The sequence below is a fragment of the Macaca thibetana genome, chromosome 17, assembly GCF_024542745.1.
Source record: "Macaca thibetana thibetana isolate TM-01 chromosome 17, ASM2454274v1, whole genome shotgun sequence".
Taxonomy (NCBI): Eukaryota; Metazoa; Chordata; class Mammalia; order Primates; family Cercopithecidae; genus Macaca; species Macaca thibetana.
This window is the reverse complement of record NC_065594.1, coordinates 10399416-10419614: the sequence shown is the minus strand read 5'-3', so window position 1 is coordinate 10419614 and position 20199 is coordinate 10399416. Positions and strand designations below refer to the sequence as shown.

The 20199-nt window shown below is 40.2% G+C and overlaps 2 protein-coding genes across 7 annotated transcripts in view; one reads left to right on the top strand and one right to left on the bottom strand.

The window, feature by feature from the left end:
* Positions 1-20199, top strand: part of HMGB1 (high mobility group box 1) — a 979364-nt gene that overhangs the window by 162337 nt on the left and 796828 nt on the right. The window lies entirely within an intron of this gene.
* Positions 1-20199, bottom strand: part of B3GLCT (beta 3-glucosyltransferase) — a 389525-nt gene that overhangs the window by 292426 nt on the left and 76900 nt on the right. For all 4 annotated transcript variants that reach the window (XM_050766878.1, XM_050766880.1, XM_050766879.1 and 1 more), the window contains exons 11-12: positions 14670-14783; positions 12600-12699 (exon numbers count right to left, since the gene is read on the bottom strand). In XM_050766878.1, the coding sequence (XP_050622835.1) occupies positions 12600-12699; positions 14670-14783 (214 nt within the window). The remainder of the gene's footprint in view (positions 1-12599; positions 12700-14669; positions 14784-20199) is intronic.

Sequence of the window (20199 nt, the reverse complement as noted above, 5' to 3'; positions counted from 1 at the left end):
GGTTAATCAAGGTAACAACTAACAGAGAGGCCAGGGTCTCCTGGCAGGACTCCAGACTGGGGATCCAAAGCCTTTTGCAAAAGAGAGGGTAAAATGATCTGGTGATAAAACAGGGAAATTCCTGGGACTAGAACATAAAAGTGTAAGGGTTGTTAGGATTATGAAAGCTGGCATATTTGAACATACTTCATGTGAAATGGTTTTATCTCTTTTACCTGATTGCATTATGGGAAGAGACATTTTATCTGACTGGGAAATGTTCCCCCTATCCAGTACTGTAAAACAGAAGGTATGTAAATCCTTTGAGCAGCATTAATGGAACATGCTAAAATTGGAACCGGTTAGGATTTCCCAGGCCCACATAGTGCAGAATAGAAACGGAAGAGCTGGTGGGGACAACTTCCCCATTTGATATAGCCCTCTGCAGAGTACCTTCTGGGGCTTATGGCAAAGGTTTGTGAGTGCCTCCCAGCAATGACAACTAGGACTTTGAACTAGAGAATTTCCACTTGAAGGGCATTTACTTCCTTGCTACAGGACATTAACTGAGGCTACCCCTATGACTGAAGGACATAAAGTGATCTTGATGAAACCCCCTTTGCAAAGATTATGACAGTGAGAGAAATTTAGCTTGGCTGACTCCATCTTGCTTCTAGTCTCACAGGCTGGCTGTCTTTACTCATTCCTGGGCATAGGTCAAGCTAATCATGGCAGGAATTCAGTTTATAGTTTAACTTGGAAGCAAGGATGCTACCAGTCTCTCCCTAAAGCTAATCTCCTCCTTGCTCAGAGACCAAAAACTAATGAAAGACCACAAGATTAGGATCAGGGGAGGGGCCTGAACTTTGCTAAAGTGTATTTTTTATCTTCCCTTACTGCTCAAGAATCATGTGGACAGAGGTCACAAGACCTGACATTTCCCCAATTGCTCCTATAGATAACATTACTATTGTAGAACCTAAGACTGGTCTTTTGAGATGTTTTTCAGATTTTTGCCTTCTGGCAAAGAACTGACCCCACTCAGACCCATGACTCGTGACTCAATCGGCCCTGTGGTCCCCAACCAGAGGCAGATTCAGTGTACAAGGACCGTTTGCCACATCCCTACGACTTCGTTCCCAACCAATCAGCAGTAACCATTTCCTAGCCCCCTGCCCACCCAATATACCATAAAAATCCTAGTCTCTGAGTTCTCAGTGCGACTACTTTAAGTAATAACTCCAGTCCTTCCACTTGGCCAGTCTTGCATTAATTAAACTCTTTCTTTACTGCAGCATTAGAGTCTCGATGAACTGGTTTTATCTGTGCAGCAGGCAGGAAAAACTCATCAGACAATTACAATTATACCTGAAATGCCCAGGCTGTTTTGGGTAATGTCAGAGAAACACTCTAATAAGGGAGGCAATGCCCAAATGAGGTCCATTATAAAACAGAATTTGTATGGGATCATGCTACCTGGGGAAAGCAAGGAGGAGACCCTCACAAACAGAGGGCCACTTTTCCACTAAAACTGACTCTGGAACTATGTGAGGAGCCACTGGACTCGACAGTACCCTGTAAGCAGCTCTTGACTGACCAACCAAGAGCTACTTGGTTTGAGGATGGCAATTCCAGGGTAAATGAATACCATCTTGTTTAGAAGTTGCTACTTTGACCACAGGAGGTAAGAACAAATAATCTTGGTGGGCTGTATTGCATGCATTTTCCTAACAGTAATGGAAGAATTGAACACTGGTAGAAACACCTGTGTTTGGGATTTTACTAACTCATAGGCAGTGACCAATCACCTGCCCATACAGTCAGGCAAGAGGGCAACGGATACTTGGTCTGTTAAAAGGATGCCCATATGAAGCATGGCCCCATGGACATTTGAGGGGTGCATTAAAGCAGAACAAGTTAATGTCAATCAGAAGAGCCCGTTTCCAGGTTTGGAAGGTGACTGGAATTGACAAGCAGGTATCCCTGTGTACTCCCTTGAGGTGGCCACCTGGATCCATGAAATTAGTGGATATGGGGGTACGGCAGCAGGCAGAGATGAGCTAAATCTAGATATGTTCCTTTTGCATCGAGCCCCTTTCCAGGTTTGGAAGGTGACTGGAATTGACAAGCAGGTATCCCTGTGTACTCCCTTGAGGTGGCCACCTGGATCCATGAAATTAGTGGATATAGGGGTTCGGCAGCAGGCAGAGATGGGCTGAATCTAGGCATGTTCCTTTTGCATCCTCTCAGGCACAAAATGCCAATAAGAACTGTTCTGTACACCAGCAAAAAAGACAGAGACTGATAATGACTATTGGGCAGATTCCCTGGTGCAAAGGCCCTAAACAAAGCTGGCAATACAGAGACTGATGCTAGTGGCCCTATGGGGCCACCAATGGGTCTTGACAGGAATAGACACTGACTGGCATGGCTTCTGCTTACTCAGTGGAACATGCAAACACTCTTGAGTACCATTTAAAAAACAAGTAAACAGAAGATATTGCATGGATCTGTATGGCCAATCGTCATTTCTTCAGATCAAGGAACACACTGTACAGCCTATAATGTCCAACAATGGGCACAGAGACAGTCTCCTTAGAGTCATAGTTTGATAGACGAGTAGAACAGGTATTGAAAACACTGGAAACATAAAAGGCTGGCTTACATGCCTTCAAGAGTGTGTGCTCATACTCAACATGAGTGGGACTAAAGGAGTCTGCCCACGAGATGTTCCTGTTTTTCTAAAGCTGATCTGGAGAAGAAGGGATGAAGAGGATGCTGGGATGACTATGCAAATCTTGCCAAGCCAGGAGTACACTGGAATAATGACCATTTTTTCTTTATTCCCCAAATCAGCTCACTAAAACCTTTTCTTTCCCCCCTACCTGATGTAGTGGTCCTAGGACCAGGCCTGCAACTGCCAGTGCTGGAAGCAGGGCTGATTTCCAAGCAAAAAACCATGTTTTTAAACCTTATGTCAAAATTCCTTAGGGCCTGATGTGACTGGGTTGCTCCTTCACCCCATTTAGCAAAACTGGGGCTAAAAGTGAATGCAGCTATATTGCCTGGTGGTAAAAATAACCCACTAGCTGTGCACCTACGTAACTTTACCCTACCTGCACGGGAATGGACTGAGGAGGATGTACCTGCCAGACAAGCGTTGTTGACTGCAATCTAAACCGGAACGGCAGTGATTCTGATGTCTCTTCCAAAGGTGAAAACATTTGGGTATTAACGGAGAGAAAGAGAAACAGCAGTTGAGGGTAAAGGAATGAATAATGGATTATAAATTGAGGGAAATCCAACATTACATGAATACCTTGAAAGACACTCAGAGAAACAGATGACATTGTCTCTCACCTCAGTTATAACAGATATCTAAAAAGGGAAAGCTGTTGTTTGCCAAGACTGCTCCAGGTTTGGCACCTGACAAGATTGAAAGGAAGCCTGCAAACCTGAGTGGACTCACCCTGGGAAATATTAATACAATATAATGGACTAGACTAGTTATTAATGATGCAACAAGACTCTAATGTGGCAATATCTTTTGAGTTATATGTTCTTTTGATGTAAGGTATCTGAAGACCAAGGGTAGACTGTGATATTAAGAAACATATATTTGGCTTTCAACACCCATTTGCTGACATACCAATCCTAAAATCTTTGGAACATCCAAATTGCTATCTTTTTGTAGGCTACTGTTCACTGACAGCTTCAAGATGGGACTCGTCACCAGAAAGACAAAGGCATGATTAGAGAGTTGGGACTTCCAGTCCCACCCCCCAATCTCCTGGGAGGGGAAAGCAGCTGAAAGTCAAGTTGATCATCAATGGCCAATGGTTTAATCAATTGTGGCTACATAATGAAACCTTCATAAAGCCCAAGAAAGCAGGCTTCAGAGAGCTTTAGGATGTCTGAACATGTATGTAGAGTTTCCTGGAGGGCATGGAAGCTCCACGCCCCTTCTCTCATACCTCACCCTACACATCTCTTCATCTGTATCTTTGTAATATCCTTTATAATAAACTGGTAAATGCGAGAAAGAACCCTGACATGAAGTTCATCAGTCAGAAGTTCTGGAGGCCTGGACTTAACGACTGGTGTCTGGTGTATGGGGTGGTAGGGCAGTCTTGGGCACTGAACCCTCAAACTGTGGGAACTGGCACTATCTCCAGGTAGACAGTGTTAAAACTGAATTAGAGGACACCCATTTGATGTCCACTGCAGAACAGACTGATTGCTCGGTGGGTAGGAGAAATCTCCCTGCTCCACACTTTTGGTCACAGAAGTTGTCTTCTGTGTTGATGATTATTGCAGTGTGAGAACAGAGGGGAAAATAGGTCAGTTTTTTCCCCACCAACTAATCACTACGGAAATGCAAATCAAAAGTCACACCCACTAGAAAAACAAAAACAAAAACACCCAGAAAACAATGGGGTTGACAAGGATGTGGAGCAACTGGAAACCTTGTGCACTTCTGGTAGGAATGTAAAATGGAACAACCTCTATGGGAAAACAGTGTGATGGTTCCATTACAAATAAAATTACCATATGATCTAGTCATTCAATTTCTGGGTGCATACCCACAACCCCATGTTGAGGGAGTGTCCATCAACAGATGAATGGATAAGCAAAATATGGGCTATCCATACTGTATCCATGGAATGTTATTCGGTCTTAAATAGGAATGAAATTCTGCAATATGCTACGACATGGATAAATTTCGAGGACATTATGCTAAGTAAAATAAGCAAGTAAAAAAAAACAAGTACTGTATGATTCCATTTATATGAGGTACTGAGAGTAGTCAAAATCATAGAGGCAGAAAATAGAATGATGGTTGCCAGGGGATGGGAGTAGGGGAGTATAGACAGTTATTGTTTAATGGATATAGAGGTTCAGTTTTACAAGATGAAAAGAGTTATGGAGATGGCTGCACAACATTATGAATGTATTTAATACTACTAAACTGTACACTTAAAAATGGTTATGATGGTAAATTTGATGTTGTGTGTACTTTACCACAATAAAAAAAAAGGAAAAAGAAACATATTGTGGATGAACCAGATGGTGACGGAAAAAAAAAGTTACATAATTTTACAGTGTTTTTCCATCATCTCTATTGAAAAACAGACCCTTCTTTTTCTTAGTATTTGATAGTCTACACTAAGAGAAGACTAGTAGCTGTTATGGAATGAATGTTTGTGTTCCCCCCAAATTTTATCATATGTTGAAATCTAATTCCCAATATGAAGGTATTTAGAGGTGGGACCTTTGGCGGGGGTGAAGAGATTATGGGGGTGGAGACCTCATAAATGGGATTCATGCCCTTCTAAGAGGCCACAGAGCTAGCTTGCTCTCTCTTCACCATCTAAGGATACAAGAAGTCAGCACGCTGCAACCCAAAAGAGAGCCCTCACCAGAGCCCAACCATGCTGGCACCCCGATCTCAGGCTTCCAGCCTCGAGAACTATGAGAAATAATTATTAAACAAAAAACAGGAGATGGCTGGCAAGATGGCTGAACAGGAACAGCTCTGGTCTGCAGCTCCCAGTGAGATCAGTGCAGAAGGCAGGTGATCTCTGCATTTCCAACTGAGGTACCTGGCGCATCTCATTGGGACTGGTTGGACAGTGGGTGCAGCCCACAGATGGCGAGCAGAAACGGGGTGCGTCATCTTACGTGGGAAGCACAAGGGGTCGGGGAACTCCCTCACCTAGCCAAGGGAAGCTGAGAGGGACTGTGCTATGAGGAATGGTGCATTCTGGCCCAGATCCTATGCTTTTCCCACGGTCTTCACAACCCGCAGACCAGGATATTTCCTCAGGTACCTATACCAACCAGGTCCCTGGGTTTCACGCACAAAACTGGGCAGCCATTTGGGCAGACACCGACATAGCTGCAGGAGTTTTTTTTATACCCTGGTGGTGCCTGGAATGCCAGCGAGACAGAACTGTTCACTCCCCGGAAACGGGGCTGAAGCCAGGGAGCCAAGTAGTCTAGCTCAGCGAATCCCACCCCCACAGAACCCAGCAAGCTAAAATCCACTGGCTGGAAATCCTTGCTGCCAGCACAGCAGTCTGAAGTCCACCTGGGATGCTTGAGCTTGGTGGGGGGAGGGGCATCTGCCATTACTGAGGCTTGAGTAGGTGGTTTTCCCCTCAGAGTGTAAACAAAGCTGCCTAGAAGTTCGAACTGGGTGGAGGCCACCACAGCTAAGCAAAGCTGCTGTAGCCAGACTGCCTGTCTAGATTCCTCCTCTCTGGGCAGGGCATCTCTGAATGAAAGGCGGAGGCCCAATCAGGGGCTTATAGATAAAACTCCCATCTCCCTGGGACAGAGCATCTCGGGGAAGGGGTGGCTGTGGGTACAGCTTCAGCAGACTTAAACGTTCATGTCTGCTGGCTCTGAAGAGAGCAGTAGATCTCCAAGCACAGCACTGGAGCTCTCCTAAGGGACAGACTGCCTCTTCAAGTGGGTCCCTGAATCCTGTGCCTCCTGACTGGGAGACACCTCCCAGCAGGGGCTGGCGGACACCTCATACAGGAGAGCCCCAGCTAGCATCTGGTGGGTGCCTGTCTGGGACAAAGCTTCCAAAGGAAGGAAAAGGCAGCAATCTTTGCTGTTCTGCAGCCTCCACTGGTGATACCCAGGCAGATGAGGTCTAGAGTGAACCTCCAGCAAACTCAAGCAGGCCTGCAGTAGAGGGGCCTGACTGTCAGAAGGAAAACTAACCAACAGAAAGGAATAGCACCAACATCAAAAAAAAGGACATCCACACAAAAACCAATTCCGAAGGTCACCACCATCAAAGAGCAAAGGTGGATAAATCCACGAAGATGAGGAAAAACCAGTGCAAAAAGGCTGAAAATTCCAAAAACAACCAGAATGCCTCTTTCTCCTCCCAAGGATAACAACTCCTCGCCAGCAAGGGAACAAAACTGGACAGAGAATGACTTTGACGAATTGACAGAAGTAGACTTCAGAAGGTGGGTAATAACAAACTCCTCCAAGCTAAAGGAGCATGTTCTAATCCAATGCAAGGAAGCTAAGAACTTTAAAAAAACAGAGGAACTGCTAACTAGAATAACCAGTTTAGAGAGGAACATAAATAACCTGATGGAGCTGAAAAACACAGCATGAGAACTTTGTGAAGCATACACAAATATCAATGGCCTAATCCATCAAGTGGAAGAAAGGATAGCAGAGATTGAAGACCAGCTTACTGAAATAAAGCGTGAAGACAAGATTAGAGAAAAAAGAATGAAAAACAAACAAAGCCTCTAAGAAATATGGGACTATGTGAAAAAACTAAATCTATGTTAGATTGGTGTACCTGAAAGTGATGGGGAGAATGGAACCAAGTTGGAAAAAACTCTTCAGGATATTATCCAGGAGAACTTCCCCAACCTAGCAAGACAAGCTAACATTCAAATTCAGGAAATACAGAGAACACCACAAAGATACTCATCAGGAAGAGCAACCCTAAGACACATAATAATCAGATTCACCAAGGTTGAAATGAAGGAAAAAATGTTAAAGGCAGCCAGAGAGAAAGGTTGGGTCACCCACAAAGGGAAGCCCATCAGACTAACAGCGGATCTCTCAGCAGAAACCCTACAAGCCACAAAAAGAGAGTGGGTGTCAATATTCAACATTCTTAAAATAATTTTCAACCCAGAATTTCATATCCAGCCAAACTAAACTTCATAAGTGAAAGAGAAATAATATCCTTCACAAACAAGCAAATGCTGAGAGATTCTGTCACCACCAGGCCTTCCTCACAAGAGCTCCTGAAGGAAGCACTACATATGGAAAGGAAAAAGCGCTACCAGCCACTGCAAAAACATACCAAATTGTAAAGACCTTCTACACTATGAAGAAACTACATCAACTAACTGGCAAAATAACCAGCTAGCATCATAATGACGGGATCAAATTCACACATAACAATATTAACCTTAAATGAAAATGGGCTAAATGCTCCATTTAAAAGACACAGACTGGCAAATTGGATAGAGTCAAGACCCATCGGTGTACTGTATTCAGGAGACCCATCTCATGTGCAAAGACACATATAGGCTCAAAATAAAGGAATGGAGGAAGATTTGCCAAGAAAATGGAAAGGAAAAAAAAAAGCAGGGGTTGCAATCCTAGTCTCTGTTGGGAAAACTGGCTAGCCATATGCAGAAAACCTTCTTACACCTTATACAAAAATTAACTAAAGATGGATTAAAGAGTTAAAGACCTAAAACCATAAAAACCCTAGAAGAAAACCTAGGCAATACCATTCAGGACACAGGCATGGGCAAAGACTTCATGACTAAAACATCAAGAGCAATGGCAACAAAAGCCGAAATTGACAAATAGGATCTAACTAAACTAAAGAGCTTCTGCATAGCAAAAGAAACTATCATCAGAGTGAACGGGCAACCTACAGAATGGGAGAAAATTTTTGCAATCTATCCATCTGACAAAGAGCTAATATCCAGAATCCACAAAGAACTTAAACAAATTTACAAGAAAAATACAAACAACCCCACTGAAAAGTGGACAAAGGATATGAACAGACACTTCTCAAAAGAAGACATTTATGTGGCCAACAAACATATGAAAAAAAGCTCATCACTGGTCATTAGAGAAATGCAAATCAAGACCGCAATGAGATACAATCTCACAGCAGTTAGAATGGCAAGCATTAAAAGTCAGGAAACAACAGATGCTGGAGAGGATGCGGAAAAATAGGAACGTTTTTATGCTGCTGGTGGGAGTGTAAATTCAACCATTGTGGAAGACAGTGTGGCGATTCCTCAAGGATCTAGAACTAGAAATACCATTTGACCCAGCAATCCCATTATTGGGTATAAACCCAAAGGATTGTAAGTCATTTCACTATAAAGACACATGCACACTTATGTTTATTACAGCTCTATTCACAATAGCAAAGACTTGGAACCAATCCAAATGTCCATCAATGACAGACTGGATAAACAAAATGTGGCACATATACACCATGGAATACTATGCAGCAATAAAAAAGGATGATTTCATGTTCTGCAGGGACATGGATGAATCTGGAAACCATCATTCTCAGCAAACTAACACAGGAACAGAAAACCAAACACCGCATGTTATCAGTCATATGTGGGAGTTGAACAACGAGAACACCTGGACACAGGGAGGGGAACATCACACACCACGGCCTGTTGGAAGGTGGGGGGCTAGGTGAGGGGTAGCATTAGGAGAAATACCTAGTGTAGATGACGGGTTGATGAGTGCAGCAAACCACCATGGCACATGTATACCTGTGTAACAAACATGCACATTCTGCACATGTACCCCAGAACTTAAAGTATAATTAAAAAAAAATACTACCAATGTTATTGGAAAATGCCAGATAAAATAATTTTAAAAATCCATTCTGGCAATCTGTATCTTTTAAGTGAAGCATTTAATCCAGTTATATCCAAGGTTAATCTTGATATCTGAGGCTTTGTCCCTGTCACACTGTTTACTGTCTTCTAGTTGTTTTACAAATTCATTCTTTCTCTCTGTTGTTGTGGTTTGATGAAATTTTGTCAGATTTCCATTTGATTCCATTCTCTGTTTTATAAGACCTGTGAGTTTTATATTTTCATGTGTTTGGATGATAGTATCAACCTGTTGTTTCCATGTTCAAGACCCCTTTGAGCACTTCCTGTAGGGCCAATCTAGTGGTGACAAATTCCCTCAGCATTTCCTTGTCTGGGAAAGATTATTTCTCCTTTATCTATAAGGCTTATTCCGGCAGGATATAAAATTCTTGGCTCACAGCTTTTTTCTTTCTTTCTTTCTTTTAGCACGATGGCTAAAGTGCCATCTCATTCTCTTTGGCCTATAACATTTCTGCTGAAAAGTCCACTATTAGTCCTTTATACGTGACTTGATGCTTTTGCCCTTGTAATTTTAAAGATCTTTCTTTCACTTAAATTTAAACATTCTGAATATAATATGCCATGTGAAGTCCTAATATGCCATGTGAAGTCCTTTTTTCAATGTATTTACCTGAAGATCACTGGATCTCCTGTATCTAAACATCTCTTTTGCTAGATTTGGGACATTTTCATCAATTATTTCCTTCAGTAGGATTTCTAAACTTTTTGATCTCTCTTTCCCCTCAAAAATATTGATAATTCATAAGTTTGGTCATTTTGTGTAGTCCCAGACATCTTGAGGGCTGTTTTCATTCTTTTTCATTTTTTCCTTATTTTTGTCTGGCTGGATTATTTCAAAAGATCTGTCGTCAAGTTTTGAAATTCCTCCTTCTGCTTGGTCTACTCTATTACTGAAGCTTTCAAATGTATTTTGTATTTTCTTTAATGAATTTTCAGTTCCAGAATCTGTTTGGTTTTTTAAAGATATCTGTCTCCTTGGTATATCTCTCATTCATTCATATCTTGAATTCATTTTCTTATTTTTGTACTGGTTTTCACATTTCTCTTGTACCTCAATGAGGTTCTTTAAAATCAATATTTTGAATTCTTTATCTGTTATTTCAAGGAATTCTTACTGATTGGGATCTGTTCCTAGAAAATTGTTGTGGCCCTTTACTGGTATCATATTTTCCTGCTTTTTCATGTTTCCTGTTTCCTTCCATTGATATCTGCATATCTGGTACTGGTTTTCCAATTTTTAAAAATTGCTTTTGTAGGGGAGAATATTTTTCCTGAAGATGTATATATGTTGTTGGTTAAGTAAGACACCTTGGCTTTCATTTTTGGTGCTGTTGTAGCGTGGTCTTTGTGTGACTTTTTCAATAGTACATAGTCCACGGTATGTGTAATTTCCTCAGTGGCTTAGGGTATGGTTAGTAGCCAAAGCTGTGAAATTTTGCTGGGGACTTGGATGCCAACTGAGTCAGTCTTTGGGCCCCAGTGGTGGCAGCAGAAGGGTGAATATGCGTGTTTTTAGGCCCTATAGTAGCTTATGCTGGCTGCAGTGTTACAGAGTTCTGAATGGTTGATTCTTGGGCCTGCAGGTGAATTGCTTGCTTAGAAGCTAGTAATGAGGGCAGTGGGCTAGATGGGTAGACAAGTTGTCAGCCCCCTGAGTAGCTGGTATGATATGAATGATGGCAGCAGTGGTGGTGGAGCAACCCAGAGACCCAAGAGGTCCGTGTTGGTGTTGCAGGTAGCTGCAATGGGTTGAGCATGCTAGTTCTCAATTCCACAGCCGCCCAGAGCAGGGCAGTGGGTACTGCCGTAAGTGTCCATTATGGCATTCCTGGAGGTGGCTGTTCTCTGCTTTTGTGTTCATGGTGTGCCTGGGGTTCACTGAGACTCTTGGATCTGTCGGTTTACAAGTTTCATTAAATTTGAAAAATATTTCTTTAAATACTTATGTGCCCCTTCTCTTTGGAGATTTCAATTGTATATATTCAAGGCCACCTGAAATTGTCCCACAGCTCAATGATGGTGTTAATTTTCTAAAATTATTTTTTATCTTGGTGTTTCACTTTGGATAGTTATTATTGCACTGTCTTCAAGTTCACTGATACTTTCTTCTTAAATGTCTGATTTGCTATGAAACCCATCCAGTGGGTTTTTCACCTCAATCAAGAATGTAGTTTTCATCTCTAGAGGTATGATTTCAACTTATTTAAGACTAAGAGACATTCCATGTCTTTTTGAACACATGGAACAGAAGTATAATAACTATTTAATAGTAACAGCTTAACAACTTCTAATTCTAACCGTGTATAAATTCTGAAACCATTTCAATAAGCTATTTTTTTTTCACTTCTGTATTTTCCTGCTGCTTTATATGCCTGGCAACTTTTGATTGGATGGCAGACATTATGAATTTTACTTCATTAGATGTTGGTTATTTTTGTACTTCTGTAAGTCTTCCTGAGTTTTGTTCTCAGACACAGGCTATTACTTAGAAACAGTTTCATTTTCTTGTATCTTGCTTTTCAGATATGTTAGGCAGGACTAGGAAAGTGCTTAGTCTAGGGTTAACTATCCCCCCTATTGAGGCAAGACCCTTTTACGTACTCTTTTCAATACCTTATGAATAGGGGTTTTCCAGCCCAGGCCTGTGTGAGTGTCAGTAACCATCCCCTCTAATCTGGTTGGATCTTTCCCCAGCATCGGGTAGTTTCCTCACACATATGCACTGATCAATACTCTACTGAATACATAGGGGGCTCTTCACCTATCTCCAGTATTCCCTTTCTGTATAGCTCTCCCCTCTCTGGTACTCTGTCCTGCAAACTCTAATAGCCTTGGTCTCCTGAGACTCTGGTCTCCATCTTTTCCACCCACAGAGTCTGTCAGGTTCCATCTGGTGCTCCCTCCCTAAGCAGTAACTTGGAATTCTCTTAAGGCAGTCAGCTGTGGCAGTCACAGAACTTACCTCATTTGCTTCATGTTTCTTTTAGATCATTTTCCTTTGCACCTAATATTCAGTATCTTAAAAACCTTTGTTTTATATATTTTGTTCTTTTAGAGGGTTGGTTCAGATAAAAGGGTAAACCCTGTCCCCGTTAATTCATCTTGGCCAGAAAAAGTACCATCTAGTTTTTTGAATATGAATATATGTAGAATTTAAAGCCATTTAGGATGAGAATGACTCCTTACCTTATTAATGTATCATCATCCACAATGACTAACCATGCTGTTTTGTCCTGGCTATGATTCAGAAATCTTTCCAATATGGCAAATGTCTTTCCACAATGACCTAAAAAAGGCAAGAAAAAACTTACAATGTATTATTTCCTATAAAATATATAGAATTCATTAATTTCTTTTGAGTTTTGCAGTGTTGTAAGAGCTTACACACCAACATGCAGCTTAAAAGTTCAAAATTTTTAAAAATAGCCTTTCTAATTTTCACAGACACATTGAACCAGTAGGAACTTTAGAGATAATGAAAGTCAAGTCATTCATTTCACACACGAGGAAATGGAGACTTAGAGAGATTAGTGGAATTACACAGTCACACAGATAATTTGAGGCAGAGATAGAATTAGCATCTTCAGTCTGGGCAAGACAGTTTTAAGACTCACAGCAATGAGCAGTGGTATCCTTTCTTAGATACGCTTATTCTGAAGGAGGTGTTAGAACCCCAGGCACCACTGCCACAGGGAAGCAGCAGTGCAAAGGTGGACGCTTATACCTCTATTTATTTTGTAAATATTTACTACCACTAAGTTTCTAATATGCCAGATACTGTGGCAGGTACTAAGATATGCACTGAAGGATACAGTGCTGAGTAAGACAGAGTAACAGTCCTTCGGATACCAATAGATAAATTGCAATGCTTTAATGGTAACTGCTGGGACCAAAATAAAACACTTGGGAAGAGCAGTCAAATTGATAAACAGGAATATGCCCCCTCATTTTAATTATTTGGTGACACAGTGGAGAACAAATATTAACTTATATTAATGACTATCAAACCACTCAATTTGACCTTTATTTTCTTTACTCTTGATCTCTGTGTATTTTTAACCATTACAATATGTATGTTTGAAAGCCATCTCAAATCCCTTTTAGAACAAATATACATATAGGCAATAAGGTCAGACTAGAAATGAAGAAATCAAATAAGGAAGGTATACGTAAATACATGATTATTAAACCCAATCTAAAACAGTTTTTCCAAATCAAACAGCAACAGACAGACTCAGTAATACACTTAACCTTGTCAGAAGAACTGGTAACTACAGAAATGGCATATCTGATTCTACACTGTACTATATTAATGAAAGAATTATGAGTGACACTAACATAAAATAATTAAGATAAACTGTATATAACATAATCAGTTTGCTACTTTTTTTCTTTACTCATAAAAGGGCGTGGGGAACAAAAAAATAAAGAAAAAAGGGTGGCAGAAATACTGGATAAAACTTAAGATGAATAAAGACTATTTGAAGATGAGGTGGCCAAATTTACACTTCCATTTTTGACACAATTTTAAAAATTTTTTATAGATTTAAGAGGTACAAGTGCAGTTTTGTAACATGGGCATATTGCACAGTGGTGAAGTCTGGGCTTTTGGTGAAGCCATCACCCGAAGAGTGTCTATCGTACCCAGTGGGTAATTTCTCATCCCTCACCCCTCTTCTACTTTCCCACACCTTTTGGAGTCTCCAATGTCTACCATTCCACTCTCTGCGTCCTAAAAAGTGTTTTTAATTAGAAAGCCTGCAATTTAAAGAGAAAAGCAGGTTTATTTCTAACAATTTACTAATTAAAATCTTAACATATAGAATAGAGTTTATTCTACATATAACTAGTGTAGAATGTGATTAGGTGGCACTCACAGGTAATACAATATGTGAACTAGACTATAATACTGACAAGGATAGAAGCTTTGTGTGGGAATATGACAAATCAACTTTAAGCACCCCATCATGACCACAAAGAATTATGAAGGTATGAAAAATCTATTGTTAAATTCTGTTGGAACTATCATGTGCTCAATTATAGGATACAGTCTACTAAACACCTGCAACACTTTGTACTATAAAGCCCTTAGTTTGAAAGAAACAATCTATATCCGTGAGGGAAGAAGGGAAAAAAACTAGTATGAGGCAAAAATTATAGCACTTACAAAATATTTCATTTTTATCCTAACCTAATTTACTGTATTTACAGAATGGGGGTGTTTAATAAGGAGACTAGTAAGAATTATGGACTCACCTCTATCTGTATTAGGAATTCCCAAATCCACAGTAGGAATGGAAGTTTCAGTATAGTCACTATAGTATTCAATGAGACTTGCTTGGCTCTCCCAAGTCTGCTTAACAATAGGTACTGAAAAAATTACAGAGATGACAATCACCGGCACAGTTACACAAGAAAGCTTAAAAACTCAAAATGGCAGTATAATCATCTACAAAGGAAGAGAAACATTATTTGTTGTTCTCCAGGTGTTCTAAGAGTTGCTTGCTTCCAATCCTGAGAAATGCCAACGTTGTTGACTAAAACCCTCTTCTTGAAGCATTTTCAACATTCTCTAGAGTAAAGCATTTCTCATTCCTGGTGATGAATGCACTTACTTCCATATACTGACAAATTTTCTAGTTTGATTATGCTATTGTGTTTACATTAATGTTAACTTATTTTTCTTTTACCATGAAGCATGGTAAGAGAATATCCATCCCTCTTACCATGAAGCATGGGAAGACCTTTGCAAACTATGCATGTCCCCACCCAAAGATTCTAAAGAACCACCCAACCCTACAAAGGGCATGACCTTGCCAAATAAGAATCACTGCATATGATGACTGATATTACGATGTTGTACTTTTGAAAAATGTGGAAGTAATAACATACAAAACTACTACAGGCTTTAAAATTCTATCATTAGCAGCTAAATGTTTTAACACAAACACAACAGAAAGCTGTCCTGGTTTTCTGTATTTTTGCTTTCGATGCTCAAAGATAGCTGTGTCTGCATACCTGACATAGAGCCTTACCACTACTTGATATTAATTCACCTGACCACGTAATTATTTTCTTCTACACTTAAAAAACAAAGTACTGCCTATGCATCCTGACCACGTAATTATTTTCTTCTACACGTAAAAAACAAAGTACTGCCTATGCATCCTGACCAAGTAATTATTTTCTTCTACACGTAAAAAACAAAGTACTGCCTATGCATCTCTGAATTTTAAAAAGTGGTTTCTTGTTTTTTCAATAGAAAAAAATCATTTAGATATTATATACTGTTAATTTAAGAATCAAAACTCTGATGAACCAAATCTTCACTTAACTTTTGAGAAGCTTTATCAGACCATGTATCTTTCCCCTGTTCCCAACTCAAATAGAAATAAATGCAAAAACTGATGTTTCAATGTAAAATTTAAGTGTTTAGCTAGTAAGTAAGCAAATTCTGAGTCCAGTTCAGACAGCCCTTAAATAGAAAATACGAAAGTGCATCATTTCATAATCATTCATTGGCTTTTTTTTTTTTTTTTTTGAGACGGAGTCTCGCTCTGTCGCCCAGGCTGGAGTGCAGTGGCGCGATCTCGGCTCACTGCAAGCTCCGCCTCCCGGGTTCACGCCATTCTCCTGCCTCAGCCTCCCGAGTAGCTGGGACTACAGGCGCCCACAACCGCGCCCGGCTAATTTTTTGTATTTTTAGTAGAGACGGGGTTTCACCGTGGTCTCGATCTCCTGACCTTGTGATCCGCCCGCCTCGGCCTCCCAAAGTGCTGGGATTACAGGCGTGAGCCACCGCACCCGGCCATTGGCTTTTTTAAAAAAAAAAAAAACTGAGTTCTGCACATCTACTAAATTATTACCAAATTACCAGTTAAATATTATTTTCATATATTAAAATATAATTTTTCCACAACCATAAAAAACAGATAGTTCTAAAGGTTTCTACATGTCAAAATGGTCAAAGATGTACTAAATAATAGATAGGGCTACTGGGGGACAAAAAAAGGAAAAAAGAAAGTTTAAAAAATTTTACTCTGTTCTACTTCCAAATTTCGGCACAACAAAAATGTTAACCTTGGCACTGCTGTGGCAGTTTGCTTTGCATATAAGAAGCAACAGAACTTACCCCAGAAAGGGCTCCCTGCAGCTTGCAGCCACTACAAGTTCACACTGCTGGGTAAAATATCCTCCACTACATAATGCTGGAAGAAGCTGTGAGGAAAGGTCAAGAATTTTCCTCAGTCCCCCAGCAAGAGCCCTGCAGGCTGTGTGAATTTTGCTTTCAATTTGCTCAGCCTTTAGGCCTTCAGTCCTTTTTTGCTCTAATAGGTTTATTAAACAGCACAGGTGTTTCTTCTCAATTAATGGATTTAAATAAAATTAAAATCAAAATCAAGGGTGAATTAGCGCTTTTGCTTTCTCTTTTACTTTGAAACAGGTAAAATAGAAATTACACTAAAGGGCCGGGCGCGGTGGCTCAAGCCTATAATCCCAGCACTTTGGGAGGCTGAGGCGGGCAGATCACGAGGTCAGGAGATCGAGACCATCCTGGCTAACACTGTGAAACCCTGTCTCTACTAAAAAATACAAAAAACTAGCCGGGTGAGGTGGCGGGCGCCTGTAATCCCAGCTACTTGGGAGGCTGAGGCAGGATAATGGCGTAAACCCAGGAGGCAGAGCTTGTAGTGAGCTGAGATCCGGCCACTGCACTCCAGCCTGCGCAACACAGCAAGACTCCGTCTCAAAAAAAAAAAAAAAAAAAAAAAGTAATTACACTAAAGGTAAGAATTAATGTGTGTATGACTCATTTCCCAACACCTGGCACAGTGCCTAGTACATAGTAGGTACTCAATAAATAGTTGAATGAGGACTGAATGTTGTAGGCATTTCAATAAAAGGCCCAGGATTATTTGTGGAAACTTGTTAAAGGAAGGTTTTATTCATAAAGGCAATTCAGCCTTTGATTAATCATTTTAAAACAAGCCAACCATTTAAATATACTGAGATATTATGATTCTATAACACCTAAAGCATTCAACAGTTTGTACATCTCTCCCCTTGTCAATACAACCTCCATGTGTCTGTCGTACCTCTTAGCCGTAAAGGATTTAAAGTCTTCCAAAAAAGAACAGCTTAAGGCTTTATTTTCAACCACGGTTTTAATTCTAAATTAAACTTTTAAAATAATGGCCTATTTTATTAGCATCACTTAAATTCTAAAATGAATTCATTCTATTGTTTACAAAATATTTTATATTGTATTGAGGCACTGTATTCCTAAAGATATTAAACTTTGAGAAAATACTTTAATAAGTTACCTGACATATTATCTCCTTTTCAATAAAGAAGCATACTTCCTATCACATAATAATAGTGAATGCCTCCTTCAAGAAAGTTTGTCACGAGATAACTTAAACTTGGAGCAAAGTAAAAAAATTTTACTATAAAAATGTCAGCTGCACAGATGGCATAAATCTTTCTTAGAGCTTTCTAGACTCTAAGCAGAAGACGTGTCTCACTGTGAGGACAGAACATGCATTTTTACCCCCAGGGAAGTGACTTGTAAAGCTGTCTCAGGTTATAAATGAAAATGAACTTGACACTTGAACATTTTATTAAAACTACCACACCATCGAATGTGAATAGTTTTTATTTTAAGGAATCCACTATTTTCAGCTTGCAGATGGCCCTTTTGTCTCAGTATGCAAGTCAGTGGCCACAAAATCAGACCCTGATTGTACTTCTCAGGAGCAGATTAGGGACACACACACACGAGTGTGTTCTAATTCCTCATTTTAAAGACTAAGGTGTACCTAAGCCTGAAAAGTATCCCTCCCGGATGACCTAACACAACATTGTAGGGCCATCTGGAACATCAGCTGTTCAACAGCCAGGGAAAGGCAACACCTGACTCCTCTCCTCTCTTCAGTCATTGATCTAATCACCTCATTTGATTAGAGTCTGGCCTTCTATCTGCTGTATTCGAATTCAAGCCTCGCCTTTGAAGTAAGCAGATTGTACCACAGTACGTGTAAGCCTCTTCCGTCAGAGAGAACACAAGCCTCCTAACACCCCTTTCAATCAGTTTGTTCAGATTTGCCTCTAGACAAGACGACAGCAGTAAAGATAGCAAACAGTTTTTTTTTTTTTTAATCTGAAAGGAATATAGTGCTAATTTTTAAGAGCTCAGGAAGCTATGGAAAGGAACTAAAGGCTGAGCAAACGGCAATGTAACCTCTTTAATTAGAGGCAGACTGCAGGAGAGTGTCCCACCACCCACCATTTGATGAACAAAACCAGTGGCTGCCACGGGGTACATGAGACATGCACGCAAACTGCATGGCAAAATGATCCAAAGAAAATTCTTAAGGTTTTCTGACAGCTCAGGTCCCACAGTGGGAAACACAGAACCCAAGACGAAGCAATCAAGCTGAATATTAAAACATCAGAGATCATTTCCTTGTTTAAATATCATTTTACATGCTATGCCCAATTCATCACCTTATGTAATTGTTCCCAAGTTTCTTTAAAACCCTACTAAATGCTTGCCTCTCAGAGGGTGTTGCTGTTTCCACTATGTCAATATGGATTACTTCCTTGAGTCAAAAGACAGAATATAGTTTTGCTTTGTGTTCTAAGAATGCTATGTTTTACTTAAGTCAGAATCCAGACAAAAGCAATTACATAAATGTGTCATTGTTAAGCAAAGAAAGTACAACATTTAAAATATTTCTTTTCATTTTGAAACTTGGTTTTATTACCAGTTCTTCCATGAGAGTATAAAAAAGAAATGCAATCTGTATTTTCCCTTGCTGTGACTAGGGCCTTGAACACAACACGTTCTGTCTCTCCTTCTCATCCCGGAAGGTAACCAACACTATAATGAGCCAGGAGTGGGGGCCATCACCACTCAGTGCCAGGGGACACTGTGCCCACAATTAACAGTACAGCCCACTGTCAACTTGGCAAAGACAAGCACAGTTTCTCTAGATTTTTTTTCCTTCATCATTTGGCCTTTATGACTAAAGTATTTCTACCATAGAGCACACAGGGAAAGGAAAACGAAAAAAAAAAAAAAATCCAACACCCCAGACCATGTGTTCTGCTTGACTATAGCAGTGACATGCTCAGACAGGAGTGGCAGTCTTAAATTCTCAGCTCAATTTGTATTTTAGATCCTGTGTGGGTTTCAATTCCTTGCCATACCCATTGCTACTAAAAATGGAAAGCCTACTTTCGCAGCTTCTGGCCAAGTCAAAACTGACCTTGAGCGTAGCAGGACATCAATGTGAACACCAAAGACTATTTATCAAGTATTGAGTTTGTAATACATCCAAGGAGATTACAGTATAGCTGTGCTGTGGTAGAAAAAAAAAGTGGGATTTAGGAGCCAGAAAACCTAAGTTCTTGGCTCTGCTACTCAATAAGATACAAGAAACTGGGCCAGTTGTGTATCATTCCATACTCAGGTTTTTCTACAACAAGTGAATAACAATAATTATCATATCACAAGGAAGTGTCAACATGAAATTAGATGATAGAACATATGTGAAAAACACACCAGAAAATGTAAAAAATATTAGCAGTTAGAGGCAGTTAGTGTGGTGTTATCCTTGTAACCGATATTACTGGATAACTCTTTGGGCCAACTGGTGGCTGGACGAGGCTTCTAAAATGAGGGGCAGAGCCCAGTGGCCTGGCAGGCTACATGAAGTCATGCAAAATGGACTTCAAAGTCACTGAAATCCTGTTGCCTTAGACTATCTTTTCAAACAAACAT